This window comes from Rhopalosiphum padi, chromosome 3 (genome assembly GCF_020882245.1).
Source record: "Rhopalosiphum padi isolate XX-2018 chromosome 3, ASM2088224v1, whole genome shotgun sequence".
Classification (NCBI taxonomy): domain Eukaryota; kingdom Metazoa; phylum Arthropoda; class Insecta; order Hemiptera; family Aphididae; genus Rhopalosiphum; species Rhopalosiphum padi.
The window spans coordinates 3,902,251-3,921,806 of NC_083599.1; the positions used below are offsets into that span (position 1 = coordinate 3,902,251).

The 19,556-nt window shown below is 29.3% G+C and overlaps 1 protein-coding gene across 2 annotated transcripts; it reads right to left on the reverse strand.

Annotated features, from left to right (window-relative positions):
• Nucleotides 1-1,522: 1,522 nt before the first annotated feature.
• LOC132924949 (GTP cyclohydrolase 1) lies at nucleotides 1,523-18,766 on the reverse strand. 2 transcript variants are annotated; one of them, XM_060989385.1, is made up of 5 exons: nucleotides 18,296-18,766; nucleotides 17,814-18,023; nucleotides 7,058-7,255; nucleotides 5,730-5,814; nucleotides 1,523-2,590 (listed from the first exon to the last, which is right to left on the reverse strand). In XM_060989385.1, the coding sequence occupies exons 1-5, from the start codon at nucleotides 18,450-18,452 to the stop codon at nucleotides 2,461-2,463; spliced, it is 780 nt and encodes a 259-aa protein (XP_060845368.1). In that variant the 5' UTR covers nucleotides 18,453-18,766; the 3' UTR covers nucleotides 1,523-2,460. The 2 variants fall into 2 exon arrangements, with proteins under 2 accessions (XP_060845368.1, XP_060845367.1); XM_060989384.1 differs by having other exon boundaries at nucleotides 18,284-18,766.
• Between the last annotated feature and the right edge of the window lie 790 nt (nucleotides 18,767-19,556).

A 19,556-nucleotide genomic window follows, 5' to 3' on the forward strand; every position in this document is an offset into this window, starting at 1 on the left:
ACTAATAGTGTTTAACATCTATATATTAAAATTAGTAGGAATCAATTAAGAGTTTCGTGTTATTTGATAAAGTGTAATTTATTTATTGGAATTTAAAGAGAAATATTTATTGCAAATAATATTAACGTTTTTAAATATACGTGAATTTAATTTTATAATAATTAATAAATTTAACTTAACTTATTACGATTTGTAACTTTGTTACTTTATATTATGTTATTTTGTCTTTTCTATGTTAACTTTAATCACTTGTGCTTATTGTAAATAATTATTTTACAGATTGTACAATTTTCTAGCTTAAAAATAAAAAAAAAAAAAAAAAAAAAATAATTAACAAATTTTATCAGCATAAAAATAGTTTTCAGTTGATAACAACTTAGTCTTTGCATTAGAAACATCCTGTACCTATTATTAATAATAATAAAAAAAAATATATATATATATATATGATATTGGAAATATCGTAGATCGCTGGTCAAAAATTGCAATATATTTATGAGCATCGTCGGTTTGATACATCGTAACCGATTACAAAACTGTTTATCAAATATGAATGTATAAACTTTTTAGTTTTTACACAAAAAGTTATTTTTGTAGACTACCTATTATTAAGTCAGTGAACAAAATAACGTGCAAATAATGTTATTTTCTTAATGACAATATTTAAAAAAAAACGTCTTTATATCTCATATAAATATTTACATTATGTTTTTCAACAATATTTCAGACGCACTGTACTTTGAAAACAGTTATTTTAATCGTTCACATTAATATTATGATTCGTTTAAGTCTACTCGTTACTTGTTTCTCATAACACAGTCGTATTAAACAAATATTATAGCATTTCATAATTAGGTAGGTATATTATGTATATATTATTGCAGAATGAATATAATATTATACGTATTGTATATTATTATATATTTTCATCTAATAACGAGAACGTTTTAAACATGTTATTATTATCGGTCGTCTGTTTTAACATAAAAAGGTCGGCACAACAAAGAACTGTTAACGAATGGTCATTAGCGCGTGTTCAAAGGCTCCATATTTTGTTTTTTATACTTCTGTTGCTGGGCAATTATATCGATTACCAAGCCATCTATTTTAAACTTTTTGTTACGAATTTACAAATTCGAATTTGTCATGAATTATTAATATCAAACTCGTGTCTTGTACATTTATATTTTCTGCTGAACACGTATGACAGTTAAATGTGTATAATATTGTAAATTACAATGATACCAATTTGTTATATTTGTTTTTTTTAATGTTTTATCGAAGTATATCAACATTTGTCACCGAGATTACTACACTTGACCGTAGTATATACATACTCGAGTGGAAGGATAACGGGTTCACATTTCGTTCGTTGCGCAATTCAATACACAAAAATAACGTTTACAATTTTGAATTAATGATATATAATATATTATTTTATTATTTTAATAATTTATAATGATCAATATATATATATATATTATATATATATATAATAATAATAATAAATAAATGCAAAGTATAACCAAACCGTGCACAAAGCGAATATATTATTTTTCAATACAATTTGGTTATAATATATATAAGTATCAATCAAACCAGAACAATAAAATCTATTTCACGGCAATAACACTTTGACAAAAATATAAAAACAATAATAATATCGTAGATTTTTTTTTCTTAAATAACAAACATTAACACGTGACTCGTCTCCGAGGGGCAAGGGAGCACAGAAAGAACCAGAAAGGGCCCGTTGGTTAACAGTATACCATTAACGATATTGTAGTATTATAGTAGGTAATAATAATGATAGTTTTCGATTAATGCTAAGTTATATAATATTATGTTATGTTAATAAATAAACGATTCTGGACATTATAGTAAATCAGTTGTTTCGTTTTCGTTTCGTTAATACTGAAAAATGGAAGAATTATAATGTATAATATTATCTGTTTTTGGTTACTCGCGACACGAGTTCAAAGGAGAAATAACGACGAAATAATAAGATTAGAATCATATTGCAGTGTCAATTGAGTTGAAAACGGATTATACTTTTTTTTTAATTAAAATAACGATTAGTAAACATTTATGTATAGGTAGTATCAACAAAATAGTATGTCTGTAAATCAATAACAATCAACCGATCTTTTTTTTTTTCAATAATATTTTAAAACCCAGCCTTTTATATGCCCAAATATATTATGTGCTTTAATATCAGAAGTGTGCACACACACACATATAATTCCAGTAAATATTTTTTTCTCGTGTATACGTAGGTAAGTGAGTGGCTAATAAGTTTGTGTATAACGTTATTTATATTATGTATACACATATTGTATAAATATATATATATATGTGTGTACGAATGATAATAGTAATAATCCATTAGGGTTGTATATAAAGATTCGCTGTCGTAAATGTCTTGTGAATGTAATGACGTTGATGCTGTTTTGGCAAAATTCAATTTGACTGGACTAGGTTCAAAAATTCTTCGCGCGTCTTTGAGTCGTCTCTGAACACTCCCAACATGGTAGACGTGACGGTTTTGCTGTTTATCTTTTGCACGCCTCTCATGACCATGCACATATGACTGATAAAATAAATAGAAAAAAAAAAAACAAACAATTATCACGCCATACTTTATACCTACTCGTTCTACATATATTATGCGTTTGGCTACTGCGATGTCAACATATTATTATAGCAGTGACGGATCCAGGGGGGGGGGGGTAATTGGGGCGATCGCCCCCCCCCCCGTTCTCTCAAAAAAAAAAAAATAGTTTGAAGTCCCTGATTTTAGTTTTTGACGTAATCATACGTCTTCAAGGGTAACAAAATTATAGTGATATATTTTTTTATTACTAACTATTACTATAAAAAATATTTTTTTTTGTTCTGTACGAGACCGCGGAGAGTAACATATTATGTATGTACCTAAATAAATACTTTATCAAAACTAATGTGTGCCCTTTAAAAATCGCCCCCTGTATTATAGTATAGGTAACCGGGGATTGTAAGACATTATAACGGACTGGCATCGTGTAAACTGGAGGTGAAGAGCGGCGGAACAGTATATATTATCAAATGTTTGGCCCCGTACTTCGCCTATTAAAATCCGAGTGCTCCGAATGCCATCAACAGCATCGTTTTTGAAATAATGTTTTTTTTTTATATATTCCTTATTTTCTATTTTAGTTGGAAACAATATTTAAATTAATATTATATTCGATTAATGAGGTTTTCGATGCATTGATGTCGATGCACCAGATACCGTTGTGTTCCAATCCATTATATTTAACATTTTTTTTTTTTTTTTCATTAGATATTTCATTATATTATTATTATCTAATAATACTCCCTCTGGCCTCTGCATAATCCTTATTGTTTTTTTTTTTTTTTAAGACAACAAACGGTGATATCATAATAATATCATCTATTCGTATCAATTATTTGAATAGTTTTTCAGTTCATTGTTTAACATAATGATATTGTGCACTTATAATAACGTTATATTATACTGTAATTCATCGTTCGAATAATAACTACGCGCATTGTTATAATTTATTTATTTATTTGCAGCGGTTTTTAAAAAGCTGTTATCAAGTTTCTTTTTTTTAATGAAATCAACAAGTGAAATTTTCATATTAATTAAATATGCCAAAGCACAATTTTATTGACAACAACCACCTGCAGGACTACAATTTAGTATTTACATACCCTCGTAAACACCGACTTAATATTATATAATAATTGTGGCGGTACAGTAACAATAGCTATCATAACTTAAAATGATTGAATACCACTTATATCGCAAATTGAAAGTTAATAAATTTGATTGCGGGACATGATAAAAACGTATTTCACCACCGCACGACCCGTGGTATTCTTACACAGGTCGTTAAGTTATGAAAATTGTTTAAATATTTATTTTAAAAATCAATCTCGTTGATGGCCAGATACTGCAACTTTTATAATTTTCATTGTCAATCAGAAAAGGGCACAGTATTGTAAACATTTACGTAGAAAAACTTTTAAGATTCAATTTTAATCCTCGAAGCACAGTTAATTTGTTTCGCGATTTATTATGGCTACTGGCTATATACTGTTACTTCGTACTCAATGTCTGCAACTATAATGATTTAAAATACGATAGAAATGTTATTCAGCGGAAAACTGTTTCTTTTTAAATGCGATCAAGTAATTTATCTAGATTTATTTTGATGCGAGTTGAACACATTTTTGTCATTAATTTACAGAGTGAAAAAATACGTAAATTTGCTAAATTATAAATGTATATATTATAGTAACTGACACCAGGACGCATTCTCAGAAACATTTCCCCTCTCGTATTTCATAAATGCATAACTAAGTTATTGTTTATTTTGATATTATGGTAAATTATTGTAAGTGCCGAAATATTCGCAGGCCATTTAAAATTACTACAAGGCCGCGATCATGATGGGATTTTTTTTTTTTTTTTGAAGGGAAGGGTTCAAGGGGGAAACATACCTCCCCTGTCTGCTTATTTGCCTTGTCTGCTAACTATATAGGGTCGGCCGCCATTGTCCTATATACTTCCATAGTACTTTGTCCTCCACTTCTCTTTTATTCACACCAGCTGTTTCCACGTGATTTTCTATTTTATTCAACCACATTTTCTTCGGTCTTCCTCTCTCTCTATTTCCTTCGACATTCTTTCCCGTAACCACACTTACTGCCTCTGAGTTATCTCTCCTTACAACAACTAGTCATATTATCCACTATGTAAAATTTCAAAAATTGTAGAATATTTGTGTAATTTATTTAAGATGATGTCACTTATATTAGCATTAAAATATCCCCATCGCAACTATTTTTGTCTAATTATGTGTACTTTTTATGTATTTATGTTTATAGTTATTTCTTTGGTTACTACATTATTAGTGGTATTTACACTTGGTAAATAAATTAGTGGGCATAAGCACTTTAATAATAAAATATCTAAGCTAACTTTACCTAAAAACTTTTTAGTCCTGCGCTTGAAATATATAATATAATATAGTTAACTAAATAAAATCTGAAATTTATTCTGTGAGCACCCTTGCTAACAGTGACGCAATATACAGTTTACTTAATTCTTATTTCTATATTTTTCCATTTGCTATTTTAATTTTTTTAATTTTACAATCATAAAACAATATTATGACTCAATATCTGATTTATAACACTTGGGTATATCGGCGCTTATATTTTATTTTCAACAAGCTAAAAGGTAAGGCGTTTAAAAAAAATGTAGTCTGACTACACACCCCACAAAAAATGACGTCCCTGACTTAGTAAATTGTGATAACAGAATGTTTTTAACTTCATATACGTGTAGATTGTTGAGGTCACTTTTTAATTTTTTTGATAAAAAAAATATCAGTTACCTATTTTATTATTTATTTATTTAATTATTACCAGTAAATTTTCTAGACTTAAATATCTCTACAGTATTTATTCAAATTAATTAATTTCTAGATTTAATTAGATTACTAAGGTCATTTAACGTGATTTCCACACCAGCTGTTGGCCTGTAGCAATTGTAGCATACCAGTAAATGTTTCTGCGTTCTTTCAATCAAAATATATATATATAAAGCCTAATTATTCACTATTAGAATTTCTATTGAAAATACTTTGCCCCTTTTATAAAGTTATAGAAACGTTACCATACATGTAGACATTTTTTGAAAACAAAAATCAACTTACACTCCTTCAATGACCACGGCAACTCCAGCGGGCTGGATGGCTTGGGTGACAGCCACAGCGATCTGTTTAGTTAATCGTTCTTGCACTAGCAGACATAAAAAATAAAACGATGTTATTATTTATAAATTAAATATTAAACGGAGTGTGTGAGCCGAGCTACACCAAATTGTTCCCATTATTCCTAAATAATTTTAAAACTGAGAGGAAAAAATGTCGATTAAGCTTTTCTATTAAAAATCAGATCAAAAGTTGTAACGGAATTGGTTGCCTTGGTTTAATAGTCTATAAAGAAAATTATACGTTAGTATTATATTTTAAATAAGATTGAAATCTATTTTTTTTTTAAGATCCGGTGAACCAAAAAACTAGTAGTCTCAACGCAAATTTGTGATATTGAAAATTCCATATAGTTTTTAAAAATAATTTATATCACAAATAACTATAACATAGATGTAAAATGTGTATAAATTAAAAAGTTTATTTAATTTATGTAACAATTGATTGGAAGCGAATTCTGTATAACAATATAATAATAGTTTTTTTTTTTCAATTCGACTAACAGAAGCCATGTGTTTATTTTTCTATTCATTATTTTTTTATTCTCTCTTGAATTGTATTATTAATTTAAATAAATTAGAAATATATTAATAAAAAAATTATATCGATGGTTTATATTTTATATTAAAGAAACGTTTAATTTTTGGTTCAAAATAGTGATGTTATTATTCATTTGTACATTTTTATAAAATGTTAAATGACCTAAATGGAAAATGGAAATAATACAGTAATAAATATCGTTATATTTTATCTTGTTACAGTTTGTTATATTACGATATTCTGATAATCCTATTAGATTAGACCTTATCCTTTGAGTTAATGGTTTGTTTAGTAATTATTCTAGTGCTTAATATTTAAGTTTAATTTTGTAACGAAATACATTTTACTATTAATAATATACACATATATATTATATCTACACCAGATAGAAATAATAAAAATATATATTTTTATAATTAGGTATGTTTTTACAACTTTAAATTGCTATGTTGAGAGTACAATCCGAAAATATTATTCGATCACCACTACATGAAAAAAATTTCAATTTTAATAATTGGATTCCAATTTAAAGTTATGAAATGGGCAAAGTTTTGTACAACAATAGTTTCAAAAACTTTATCCATAATAATCAAAAGTCACATAAAAACATTTTTCATCCACCTAATAAATATCCAATATTTAAACAATATTGGTGATATTATGCGTATAATATTTGGTTTATATTTAATATTTATTTTTTAATATTTTTATTTCACATTGTTTGGTTTTACCTTGAAGTCTTCTGCTAAACATCTCCACGATGCGTGCAAGTTTGCTGAGGCCCAAAATTTTGTTTTTCGGCAAATATCCAATCGAAACTTTTCCGTAAAATGGAACTAAATGATGTTCACACATACTAAACATTTCAATGTCCTTCACCACAACCATTTCATCGTGATCCTCGTCAAATACAGCATCGTTAAGTACGTCTAAAACACAAACGTTCAATAATTTATAATTTATATTCATTAATTATAAAATACTTATATATATATATAATTAACATGAAAATAGTGCAATGATGTTTATAGTTTTCCATTTGAGTATTTAGAAATATAAATCATAATACACATAAATGAAATTTTAAAAGTTCTCAGCGTATAATTAGTACCAATGCCATTTTACTGAAAATAATATGAATTCATTATAAAATAAACTCTCAAGCATATTAAATAGTTTACGTTTATAAGTAAAAGATTTTTTTGTTTTTGTTTTGGGTGAAGGAAAAACACAAGGACTCTCCCTGAAAATAATACGTTGTCTTAGTAATACAATGATTAATTTTTTAAGAAATATCTAATAATATTTACGAATTATTACTATTTTAAAAATGTTTCGATATATTTATAGTTGTTATAATATATTATTATAAAAATAATTATCGTTGAATTAATGATATCATTATTTTATAATATAATATACTCCCTAATGAAATACCAGTCAATTATGTGGTATGATTGTTAGGAAAACTACTTTTAAATACTGACAATTTTAATAAACGAGTACAGTATTCGAGTGTGTTTTAATTTGCTCTTAGTATACAACATAATATTATATTATACACGGATAACGATTTGATTCGAATCGCGTTAAAAATAATTATTATAAGTCCTTGGCAATAAAAATGTTATTAAAGTATAACTATTATTACCGTTTTAAGTAGTGACTTTAACCATATTATGTAAACTACGTTTTTAAAGTTTCTACAAAGCTCATCCTAGATAAGCAAAGGTCTTGTAAATCTAAGGCAGGCCACGCTAAATTATTTATATGTTTTTCTGTTGTATTCTAGAGATTGTAATAATTATATTATAATCTCGTCTATCGTTCTAATCGAATGACGTTTTGTGATAACACATATTTATTTCAAACTACATCGAATGAAAAAAATTTCATTCATAGAAAATTCGTCTGTTTGAAATTTATACATTATTATTGCATATGTTGACATGTTGTCTCCCCTTAACAACGCATAACGCAGCGAATTTTACCGTGTTGATGTATTGTCGATTGTGATGTGTTGTTTTTAATATTAGAGAAAATTGATTTATTATAAAATGAAATATTATCTAAAGCCTCGCGAGTGGGTTTGTTGATTTTCATGCTAGTTATGAACCAACATTTTAAAACGTTTATATTTCGCTTTAAAATCAAAATATAAAACGAAACCTATCGCGGGACTAAAAATAATATTCTTACCCTTAAATTTGTGAACACATCAATTTACTGTTAAATTAAAAAATAACACAAGTAAACACATTGTTCTGAACGTAAAATTTGTTATTTCGAGCGTTTGTGAGATATAGAAAATACTCGTGGGTATATAATATATCCTTTTAACATTATTAGATTGAAAGTGAGTATTAAAATTTAATCCGGAATCCATTATAATATGCGCGGGAATCTAGTGATTAGAGGTAAATAATAGACACGACCTGGAATTATGTGATATGGAGAAATTCGGACTAGTCGGGATATTATTAAAAGTTTATAGTTAGACGAACTTACTGTATCTACTGCGCGTATTATAGCTGTGGCGTATTTATAGCGGTTTAAGATAATGGGGAGTACTCTAGACTCCTTAAGTAAAATTTAATAATACGTACATTTTCACATCTAAATAATATTGTATCTGCGATAAAGTAAAATAAGGTATGTTTTTTTTAATGTTTATTCGTTCAATAAAATTGCGTCACCTCTCCTTTGAAATTTTAAAATTTTTTCAATTTGCTCCACTGTTGCTGTTGCATTTAATTTATTGCCTAACATAGATAAAAAAAAAAAAAATTCAGAGACGATGGCTGAAAATCTGTGTACGAGGTCTCACCGCCAAAATATGAATTTAATTCAATTTAATTCAGTATAAAAATCCATCATGTCACTAAGTCCTAAATAAGTACTTAATTAAATGTAGTAAACAGACAAATAATGCATCTTGCGAGTAAAACGCTAGAAGAAGTATTTAAAATAAATGGTAATATTTTTATTTAGTAGTTTTGTTTTTAGTCTTATTTAAATATCAACAGTTGTCTCTTATTAGCTACGTATTAACCGATATTTGGCCTCCAACCATTGGTGGCCGTTGTACGTAGGAGTTTCATTTCAGTAATAAGTGGTAAGCCCGAGCAAATCGCCTATTGTTTCTCGGAAAATCAATAATTGTCTAAAATATTAAATTCAAAAACGCATTTCAGAGATATAATATTACAGTTTTAACCATAATTACTTACAATCGATTTATTATGCGATACTTGAGCTTTATATGTTATTACGAACAGCCGCATATTAATATGTCACGAATCACGATTATTAACTATCCACTAAAAATGCTACATTAACATTTTTAGATTAAATTGAGCCTAACTTATTGAATTATGCACATATTTATAATATAACATATTTATACATTATACTTTATACCTACGGCATACACTATGACAAATTAAAAAAATCTAATGAATTACTATTTATTTTGCATAATTTACATTATCAGCTAATCGAAATAAAAAATGTATTCAAATAGTAATAAAAATGTACGATGAATGCAATTTTAAATTGTGTGGAAATGTTTTTTTGAATTGTATTGAATTATCTATCTTACTTATTATAGACTATCTACCTACGTCGTATGGTTATTACCACATAGTCGTTAGGTTAAACTAATAGTTTATTTTGTTAAAATACAATAAATTTCACTATTAGAATATTATGTTGCAGCAATAGGTACTTATAGAAAACCTATTTATACGTATTTATCAAATTACACATTATGAAAACATTAGTTTATATTTGTTTATTAAAAATTATCAAATCTTTAAAATCTAAATTATTTTACAACGACAAAAAAAATTAATTAACTACTTACGGTTTTTAATTAAAAAACGAATCGATATATATTATATTATATTTTTGTGTTTGGATTTAATTCGTTTTTAAGACACGTTAATTGATTTTATATACTTTTGGCGCAAACATTAAAATAAATAATTAGTTGTAAAAACAAAATATGTATTTTTTAAATATCAAATATTATTTATTATAAAAACAAATTGGATTTAAATAATGGTTTTCGATCTATTACCGGTCTTTTTGTATAAAATAATAATAATACCGTATTATTTTTCCATTGAAATATAAAAATAATAATTCTTGTCTCTCGTTTTCATTGTACTGATTAACATAGCGGACATAGTGGATGCTTTGGAGTGCACCTACAACCTATTATACGTCAAATGTCATCGTCAGATAACGCGTTTGAAGATGTACCCAGAAATGGTATAATTGCTACGCTTTGTGCACGTACATAAAGCCAGCAAAGAGAAATCATGATTCAAATATGAAATATTCCATATAAAAGTGATGTCGATTAGAATAATTCACAGTAAACTTTTAAAAGCACCCCCCCCCCCACGTAGTGTTCGAATTCTAGTATGTGTACGAAATGTATAAGCTTAAATAAATTAATACGATACAAGTAATCTATGTATTTAAAACATTATGACGAGCAGACATCTTTTATTTTACTTATCGGCGTAGTTTTTTTTTTAATTTTTTATTAAAATATTACGTTTTTTTTTCTATTTGTACACATTTGTCGAGTCGTTGTCTTATAAAAACTAATCAAACAAATTACCGAAGACACATTAGTTTAAAATAAATAATTTAATCGACCGCCGTTTGAGTTATTTTATTTGTTCAATTGTGCAGTACACGAATTTTTGTATGCGGTTTTTTCTGTTTTGTTTTTTACATTTTTATGCAGACGAAATAAAGTAATTGGATTAAAGTACGTTAAGAATTATCGAGTATAAACCAAATACAATTAATTACCGCGTTCATTAGTTCTTTTGGACGGATTATTATTTGACCTAGTGATTCCGATAAATTTCGATTATTCGCTGATGCATATAGGTGATAATTAATACAGTGTACGTGTGTTTGATGATAATAAAAATAATAATTATACGCACAGATTACAATACCCCCACAATTGGCTTGTTATAAAAATATGTACGTAATGTGATATCGTTAACACAAATCAGCCCTCCAAATACCCCCATATCGTATTTTTAGTGGAAGGCAGGGAAAAGAGGTATGGGGCGTTCAATCAGAACGTCGACAACCACTTGTAACCGGACCAGTATTGTACAATACCTCAAAAGTACGATGATTTAAAAGCTTTTCCGTCCCGTTTCAGAAATGATGGCAATTTTCAATTTGCTGTTGCCAAGGTAACAATGCGTAGACGGTTTATCAGTATTATCGGGTCGATATGTACGTATATTATTTAAAAAAAAAAAAAGTACTTAAGAACCAATAAAATATATAGCCCGACAGCGTAATCGTATAGGTATATAATATTATAGTATTGAGCAGTCGGATTCTGTCTTATAAGACACCAATTCGATATTTTTGGATTGACAACTCACCGGTTTCGCTAATAAATCGTGATACGAAATTCATCGATTTACCGTAGTTTAACGTTAATTTAATAATAATATAATGTACCCACGCCGTAAATGACTTCACACTCGCGATTATTGGACCTTTTACACAATAATGTCCGACTCACACGTGTCCCGTTGAATATTATTAAACGATGTAACCCGAAGTGTTAAATTGAATTTTATGTAATGAAAATTCAGAGAAAAACATAGACGATAAAATAAATTGACATAGTTCCCGAGGCGCTTCCCAGTACCTTTATTGTTTTCAGAGAGCATAATATATAGGTAGAACGAGCGAAGGACACACAACAGACACTCACTGCACACGTATAATACATATAACACGTGTGTATATAATATTATGTATTTAATTACTATCTTCAGAATACGTCGGTAACCTTATGATTATAAAATGCATAATAATAATATACTCTTATTATATGCATAATGCATATTACTCGTGTACAGGCGTATGTACGTATATAGTGTATAATATTGTAATAATATAAACTCTTGGCTCGGTCAATTGAAGAGTTAAAGTTTTTAAATATTGTTTTCATACCTACGACGTAGATATGGATAAAACAGTTAATAAAAACGGAAGGACTCGGCGGTGTTGTTGACGACTTACACGAACCTATAATATATTTGATATGCTCGCTTATTTTGACATTTTTAAAGAAAATAATCGCATTACTATTCAATCACTCATATCCAATAACCGGAGAAGACATCCGAAACGTGCAATGTAATTGAAATAATCTACTGAAACTACTTATACTGAACAGAAAAAAAAAAATATATATAATAATAATAAACCGATATTCGCGAAAGGCTTATTTAAAATCTATCGCTGTAAATAACGCGAAAATATATAGCTGAGCCCCGTGAGCTTAAAATAAAACGGTTCGAGACGATAAAATACCACTGCACGTAAAATGATTTGAGTGATTTGAGTGGATTTTCACCCCGAGGTGTAAATATTTAAAAACTGCAGTAGCTATTGGCAAACTATTAAACATTTCAAAAGGACGGAGGTGTATAATAATTTCACGTATTATTTCGAGTTTGTCACATTTACATGATATAATGTGTACGCTTTCGGCGGTATACGATGAAACGGTACGAAAACGATTAATTATAAAACGTGAACCGTGAACAATCGTGTATATTATTATTATTATATGATATCGGTACGTGCAGTATTATATTTTATAATAACGGCGTGCGAATTCTCGGCAGTCGATTGTTTCTATAGCGAGTTATCCATCAACGATATCATCATTATAATGTACGTTTGTATCGTATTTCCTTAATAACGCAAACAGCAGCAGCAGATACCTACTTAATCCATTTGTTATAATATTTATCATCGAATACACGTGTATAATATATATATATATAGTATTGACGCGTTCATATATTCGCTCGGGGTTATTACGAATTATGATTTCAAAATGATGCACTATAGCCGGATACACTACGGATACGACCGCGTGCGCATATTTACTGTACATTTTATTGTAAATATTTAAAATATATTTCGATAAGTCGGTGACATTACATTGGGATCTGACCAAATCGTTGTGATGACTAACTATACTAACTATATCTAATACGCGCATTAATCGAGTAATAACAATTATTATAAGTGTTCTTTTTGAATATTCTACATATCCATTAATGGGGGACACTACAAATCAATTTATAACTTTAACAAATAGTATTATTAACTAATAACTACACCCAGTCGAAAAATTAAAAAAAAAAATATAGATTTTGTTTTAAGGACCGTATTCTGATAGATTTTTCTACACGTAGATAAGCATTTTTGTTTTATTTGAAAATATAGGTGTTTTTAAATTAGAGATTTTCAGTGTTATAATATATATATCAGTATTTGGCGAATTAAAATATTTTATATTCTCCGTGCATTCGTGCCGTACGATTAAATAATTAAAACCGACATTATTATATTTAACGTCGTAAAATTACTAGGCATTTAATTTTTATTGGTATTTATTTTGAGATATTATATTTATGTACATCGTCATTAAAACAAATCCATAAAGCAGGATAAATTACCAAGTATACAACAGATGTATAGGTAGTTTATAATGCATTTATAAATGGGTGTTTAAAAACGAACCGTGTTCTCGTGAACTATTCACTACTATGATTGTACGTCAAAATCAAATTACTGAAAGCTAATGTACACAGCGGAGCGGCAACAGCAGCAGTGGCAATAGAAACTAACCCGTGAAGTAATGATAGAATTTAATATTCTCGAACGTGATGTAATTTATAGCGTTATAATTATATTATTTCTTCCCCCCCCCCACACACACACACACACACGAAAAGCGTCACAAACGACATAAACCTATTTCAACGGTGTGTATATTATTGAAAATCTTTGCTCGTAATAATCCATTTAACGGGCGATTTGAATTCAAAACAATATCGTCTTCGTTCCTGTTAACACTGCGATATCGATGAACCGACGATTCATTAATCATTGCCGTAAAATTATTATAAAATAAGTGTACCCGCAATGCGCGAATGAGTGATGAGATGAATGCGAGAGCTACACGGTGTTCAACACCCAGTATTTGCGTTCTATATCGCCAAGTAATTAATTTATTCAAGACGTATATCCTCCGTGTTTACTGATTAGGTACTGTTGAATTTCTATGAAACATATTTAAAAACGGATTGTTTTTTATGTGATTTCTTTTTCACTGGACAGGAATTTTATGATATCACGCGTTTGAGTGGACCCAAATGTCTACAAAATCGATCGGATGTCTATAATGTTTATTTTCTATTGAGTTTAATAAAATAAGAATCTACGATGGATATATTCGTTAAAAACCGTTTTGAATTCTAAAATGGTCGAATTAAATGAAATTTATAATTTTTTCTAAAAATTTAATATACATAGAACAACTTAATTCTATAGGTACATTTATTTACAACATTTCGAGTGTTGAACAAACGAGCGGTGATGTGGCTAAATTGTTAGGAAAATCGTACTAATTATTTCAAGATTTTCTTTCCGATTTAAATTAAGTTAATTTATAATACATTTTACACCCGTAATTAATAATAATAAATCATAAGATATTTAATTTAATTTTCCGAATAATTTTTAATTAAATGTAAAATAAATTATAAATTAACTTAATTTAACTTGATTTAAATTGGTAAGAATTTTCTAGACTAAATATCTAATGCAATTATTAATAATGATTCATATTGATTTAAGAAGAATACGTTTACTGTTATTCAGTGTATATTTTAATAAAATGTTACACGCCACGTTCTAAAGTAAGTATTTATTTATTCTTATACATTTAAAAAAATAAATATAGCAATACAAAATAATAATCAAATCGCGTCGATTACTCTATATAATAAATATAATACTATCCACATCTAATTAGTAATTATATTAATCGATTATCATAATATAAGTTGTGAACAAATGAAAACGTAATGATTACAAGCTGATTATGTATTGCATTCAAGTAATCTAGCAATGTTTGTCTATATGAAAATATATTGTGCGCCAAATGACCAAAATCAAACAATTTTCACGTTGTCGCTTATTGTTTTTCTGTTGTTTTGTTGTATAATACAATATAGAAAACACGGAACGAAACAATAATTATTATCGTTATTATTTTATCAAAAGTGATTTACGTAGTCACGTCACGTCGGTAAGAGCAATATGCGTTGTATTATCGTGTCATAATGTGACGTCTGAGCTTGGCCCTACACACTTTTTCCTGGCTTAACGAATTACACAGTAATGCACTTAAAAATCGCATTTTGAAGAGCCAGCGGTGGCGGCTGGCGGCAATGGGCCTGCAGTTATATTCATGTATTATTCAATACCGCGAAACCTTTTCCACATACGCGCGTATCGTCGTCTAGAAGACAGCCGCGGAGTTATCTCGGGAAACTGGCGCATTCAATTACGGCGGAACGCTTTCGAAATCTCCGACACTTTGCCGTTTAATCAGACGAAGTACTGGCAATAAAAGGATTCCCCGGCGCCGAAATACGAATAATGTATACCTAATAATATCAAGGTTGGGTTTTCATTGAAAATGTTTTAAGCATAAACAACGACTTCAGGTTTTTTTCACGCAGTTACGCCGTCGCGTGCAACATAATATTATGTATATATACCTGCCTAAGATGATCGCCGAGAAAGAGTTGGCCGTACAGAGTTAATGTGTTAACGTGCTCGCCGCTGTTATAGATAGACAAGAAAGTCGTTTGTTAACAAAAAAGCTAATACCCATGGCAAACCACTATGTATTTTTTTTTTAAGCTATAAGCTTCTTAAAATTACTTTTTTATTGTGAAACTGGTCTCATAATTTTATCGTGTGATAAACATTTAGTTCGTTTACTTTGTTTCGTATATTTACTATTCACGGAATCGTTTCGTAATTTATTTAGGTTCATGCAATTAATTGATTTCATGTTTTCACACATGACATAATCTTATATTACACTAAAATTAAAAGTATATACGTCGACTATAACGATTTTTCCATTCTAGCGTTTAGATATATCACCTTTCAAAATGTATATGTTTGACATATTATGCTCTAAATTTTATAGTGATAATAACAATTATAACAAATATTAAAACCTAGTCACGAATTTCAAACAGGTTATTTATTAATGATAAGAGATATTATATTATTGTATAGTTGTCAATGAAAGATAAAATATGACATCTAATGGTTTTAAATTAGTTGTGTAAGACGAAGTATATAAATTAATATATATATATATATATTATATTGTATCATTATAATTATTTTTTTTTTTAAACTGAATCTCAAATTACAGCCATATTGAAAACGAAAATAAAATAATCTGTTTATCATAATAAATTCTCTCGTCTACAACTAGGTACATACCACAAAACATATCAATATTCAACTTCCTGAAATCAATTATAAATACCACTCGCATTATAGTTATAATAAATTAGCAACCAATTTATTTAATTAGTTATCAAATTTATTTTTCCAATTACAAAATAATAATATAGAAAAACACATACATATAATAAGTTATTTTCAATGGTGCAAGGCTAAGTTTATAATATACTCCTCAGCCACACCTTATTATTTGTGCCCATGCGTGAACGTTGTTATGAAAATTGTTTTTTTTTTTTTTTTGAAACTAAAACGTCAGGATGACTGATATGATAATAGATACTATACATTATTAGTATAAGATGTACAGTATTAAATATGCGAAATGTATTATACTACTGTTTGAAAAAATCCTAAGCTACGTGAATATATGACGGGTCCATGTCTAATCATATTCAGTGTTTACATCCATTTTTCTATTAATAATGTATTTAAACTAAAATTTTGATTTTAAAAATCATTTAGGCAGTCTTATAAAGTAATTAAGTTAAAAATATATTTAAATACTTTAACTCAAATACGTATTTTAAGTAGGTACTTTTGAAAAAAAGTATTTGGACAAAGTATTTTAAATATTTTCTTAACGAATCTGTATTTAAAATTAAATATTAAATTTAAACAGTTTTTATTTTTAGTTCATATATTTTGTATTTCCAATTCAATCATCTTAAAAAAAAAAAAAAATGAGAAATAGATGTGTAATTTGAGTCAGAAAATATAATTTATACTCTGTATATAAATATATAAATAATACAAATTTTCCAGAAGTTTTATTTTTATTTAAAAAATGATCTATACAATTAATGTAAGATATTATGATAATGTTATATTATAAATCTTAGAAGGTTTAGATTCAATCCAAGTACCTCTAAATATGGCCCTAAAACTTGGATATTTAAAAGTCAACAAAAAATCAAAATTAAAAGAAATGCAGTATTAAAGGTTAAATAGTGGTAAGATGGCTATAGTGACTCTGTATACACATTCAATTTTAATATATATATATAAATATATACATATTTATATAACGACTGTTGTATATAATAATAGTCAAACTCGAACGCCATATAAAATTACCTGTCAGCGTCTGATCGTAGCCTTTCGTGAAGAACAGCATTGCCTTTGCAGCCCTCTCCGGAGTCTTCAACAACCCTTGACGCTCGGGGTTTTCTCCCAACGCGCTCAAAAGCATCTTGTACGAGTCAGTCATGTCCGGTAACAGGGCTTCACGGGTAGGTGGCTTGTGGTCCAACTCTAAGTCATGGTGAAACGTGCAGTGCTCATGACCTGTGGACAACAAATTTGTTGTTATCATACAACATAATATACACATAGACTGTTATCTATGAGTTGTGACGAAAAGTCACCCTCAATTTATTAAACACACGATAAAATTATGTGTGTGTGTGTATAAATTTACTGCACGCATTCGTCATCGGAAAATATATAATACAAAATCATAACGCAAAACTATCATTGTTATAATAACATATTTATATAATTAGTGTAATATTTATTTATTAACGTGTGAATCGTCGTAACCGTACCCGGCATCTTACCCGGCGTAGTGGACGTTCTTGGCGTTTTTGGGTTGCCGGTATCGTCGAATTCGTTTTCGTCCTTCCACGACGCCAGTTTCTTCAGTGCCGGCGGTTTGGTCTTTTTCAGTAGGCTCACCACGTCAGTGCCGTTGCCGTTGGAAACCGTCGCGGCCATGGCTATCGTTAGTCTTTCGGGTGTGTATACAAAATTATCTCTTATCAACAGAATCGGTGGTAACGGCGGTCGGTGACGAACGAGTGGTGGACGACGGAGAGAATATCAAACAATGTTGTCGTGTTATAATATTATAACGGACGAGGAAAAAGGAAAACGATGGTCGACGGGACTTGGGCGACGGTGAACAGAGCCGGACGTCTGGTGGCGGTCAGCGTACGACACTGAATGCGATTCCGGGAGAGTATCACCGCGGCTGTCGTGGTCCGATCGGGTCTTCGGAGGAGCGATGCGCGCGTGTGCGAAAGAGTGCGCGCCGGACGGATTTATATGCGCCGCGGCGGAGGGGAAGTATAAAGAGGTGCCGCCGCCGCCACCCGCCGCCGCCGCCGCGTATCGTTTGTCAACTTCGCACTTTTCTCCCTCTTTCTTTCCCTTTACTCACGTGCGCGCACGCCGTACTCGTGTGTGTGTGTGTGTGTTTTTCGATTTTGGCTTTTACGCGACGAAGGATCGGCGACAACGGTATATGGAAATCATTATGTAATCACATAATATATGGACATTATGACAAAAAATTAAACGAAAACAGTATGGAAATAGATGATAATACTACGCGAGTGAGTTCTTCCGTCCTATACATCATATCGTATATTATTATTGTTATTATACGTTATAATATATGCGACGACAAAGCTAAAATAATTGTATTTTTACGGAAAAGGAAAAGTGTTAGGTTTAAAGCGTATAATACCCACTATATAGACCGTCATTGCGCATCGTATAAAACTATATAATAGGATGCAAAATAATGTATATAATTGTCGACGGACGAGTGGTATCGATAGATTTTGTCATAACAGAAGTGCACTGCAAAGGGCCTTTGCGTTTTAGAGCAAACACTGTCGGCGGATTTGTTTGCTTTCCCTCTCGGTTCACGAGTGAACGTCTCCAAATACACCGTAAAATATAACGATTTTGTTTTATTGAAATTCCGGTAATATATAATATTATAATATGTATACATATATATATATATATAGGTATAGGGATTAAAACCTTGACGTTTTGCCGTAATATCTGACCTAACGGCCGACCGAATAA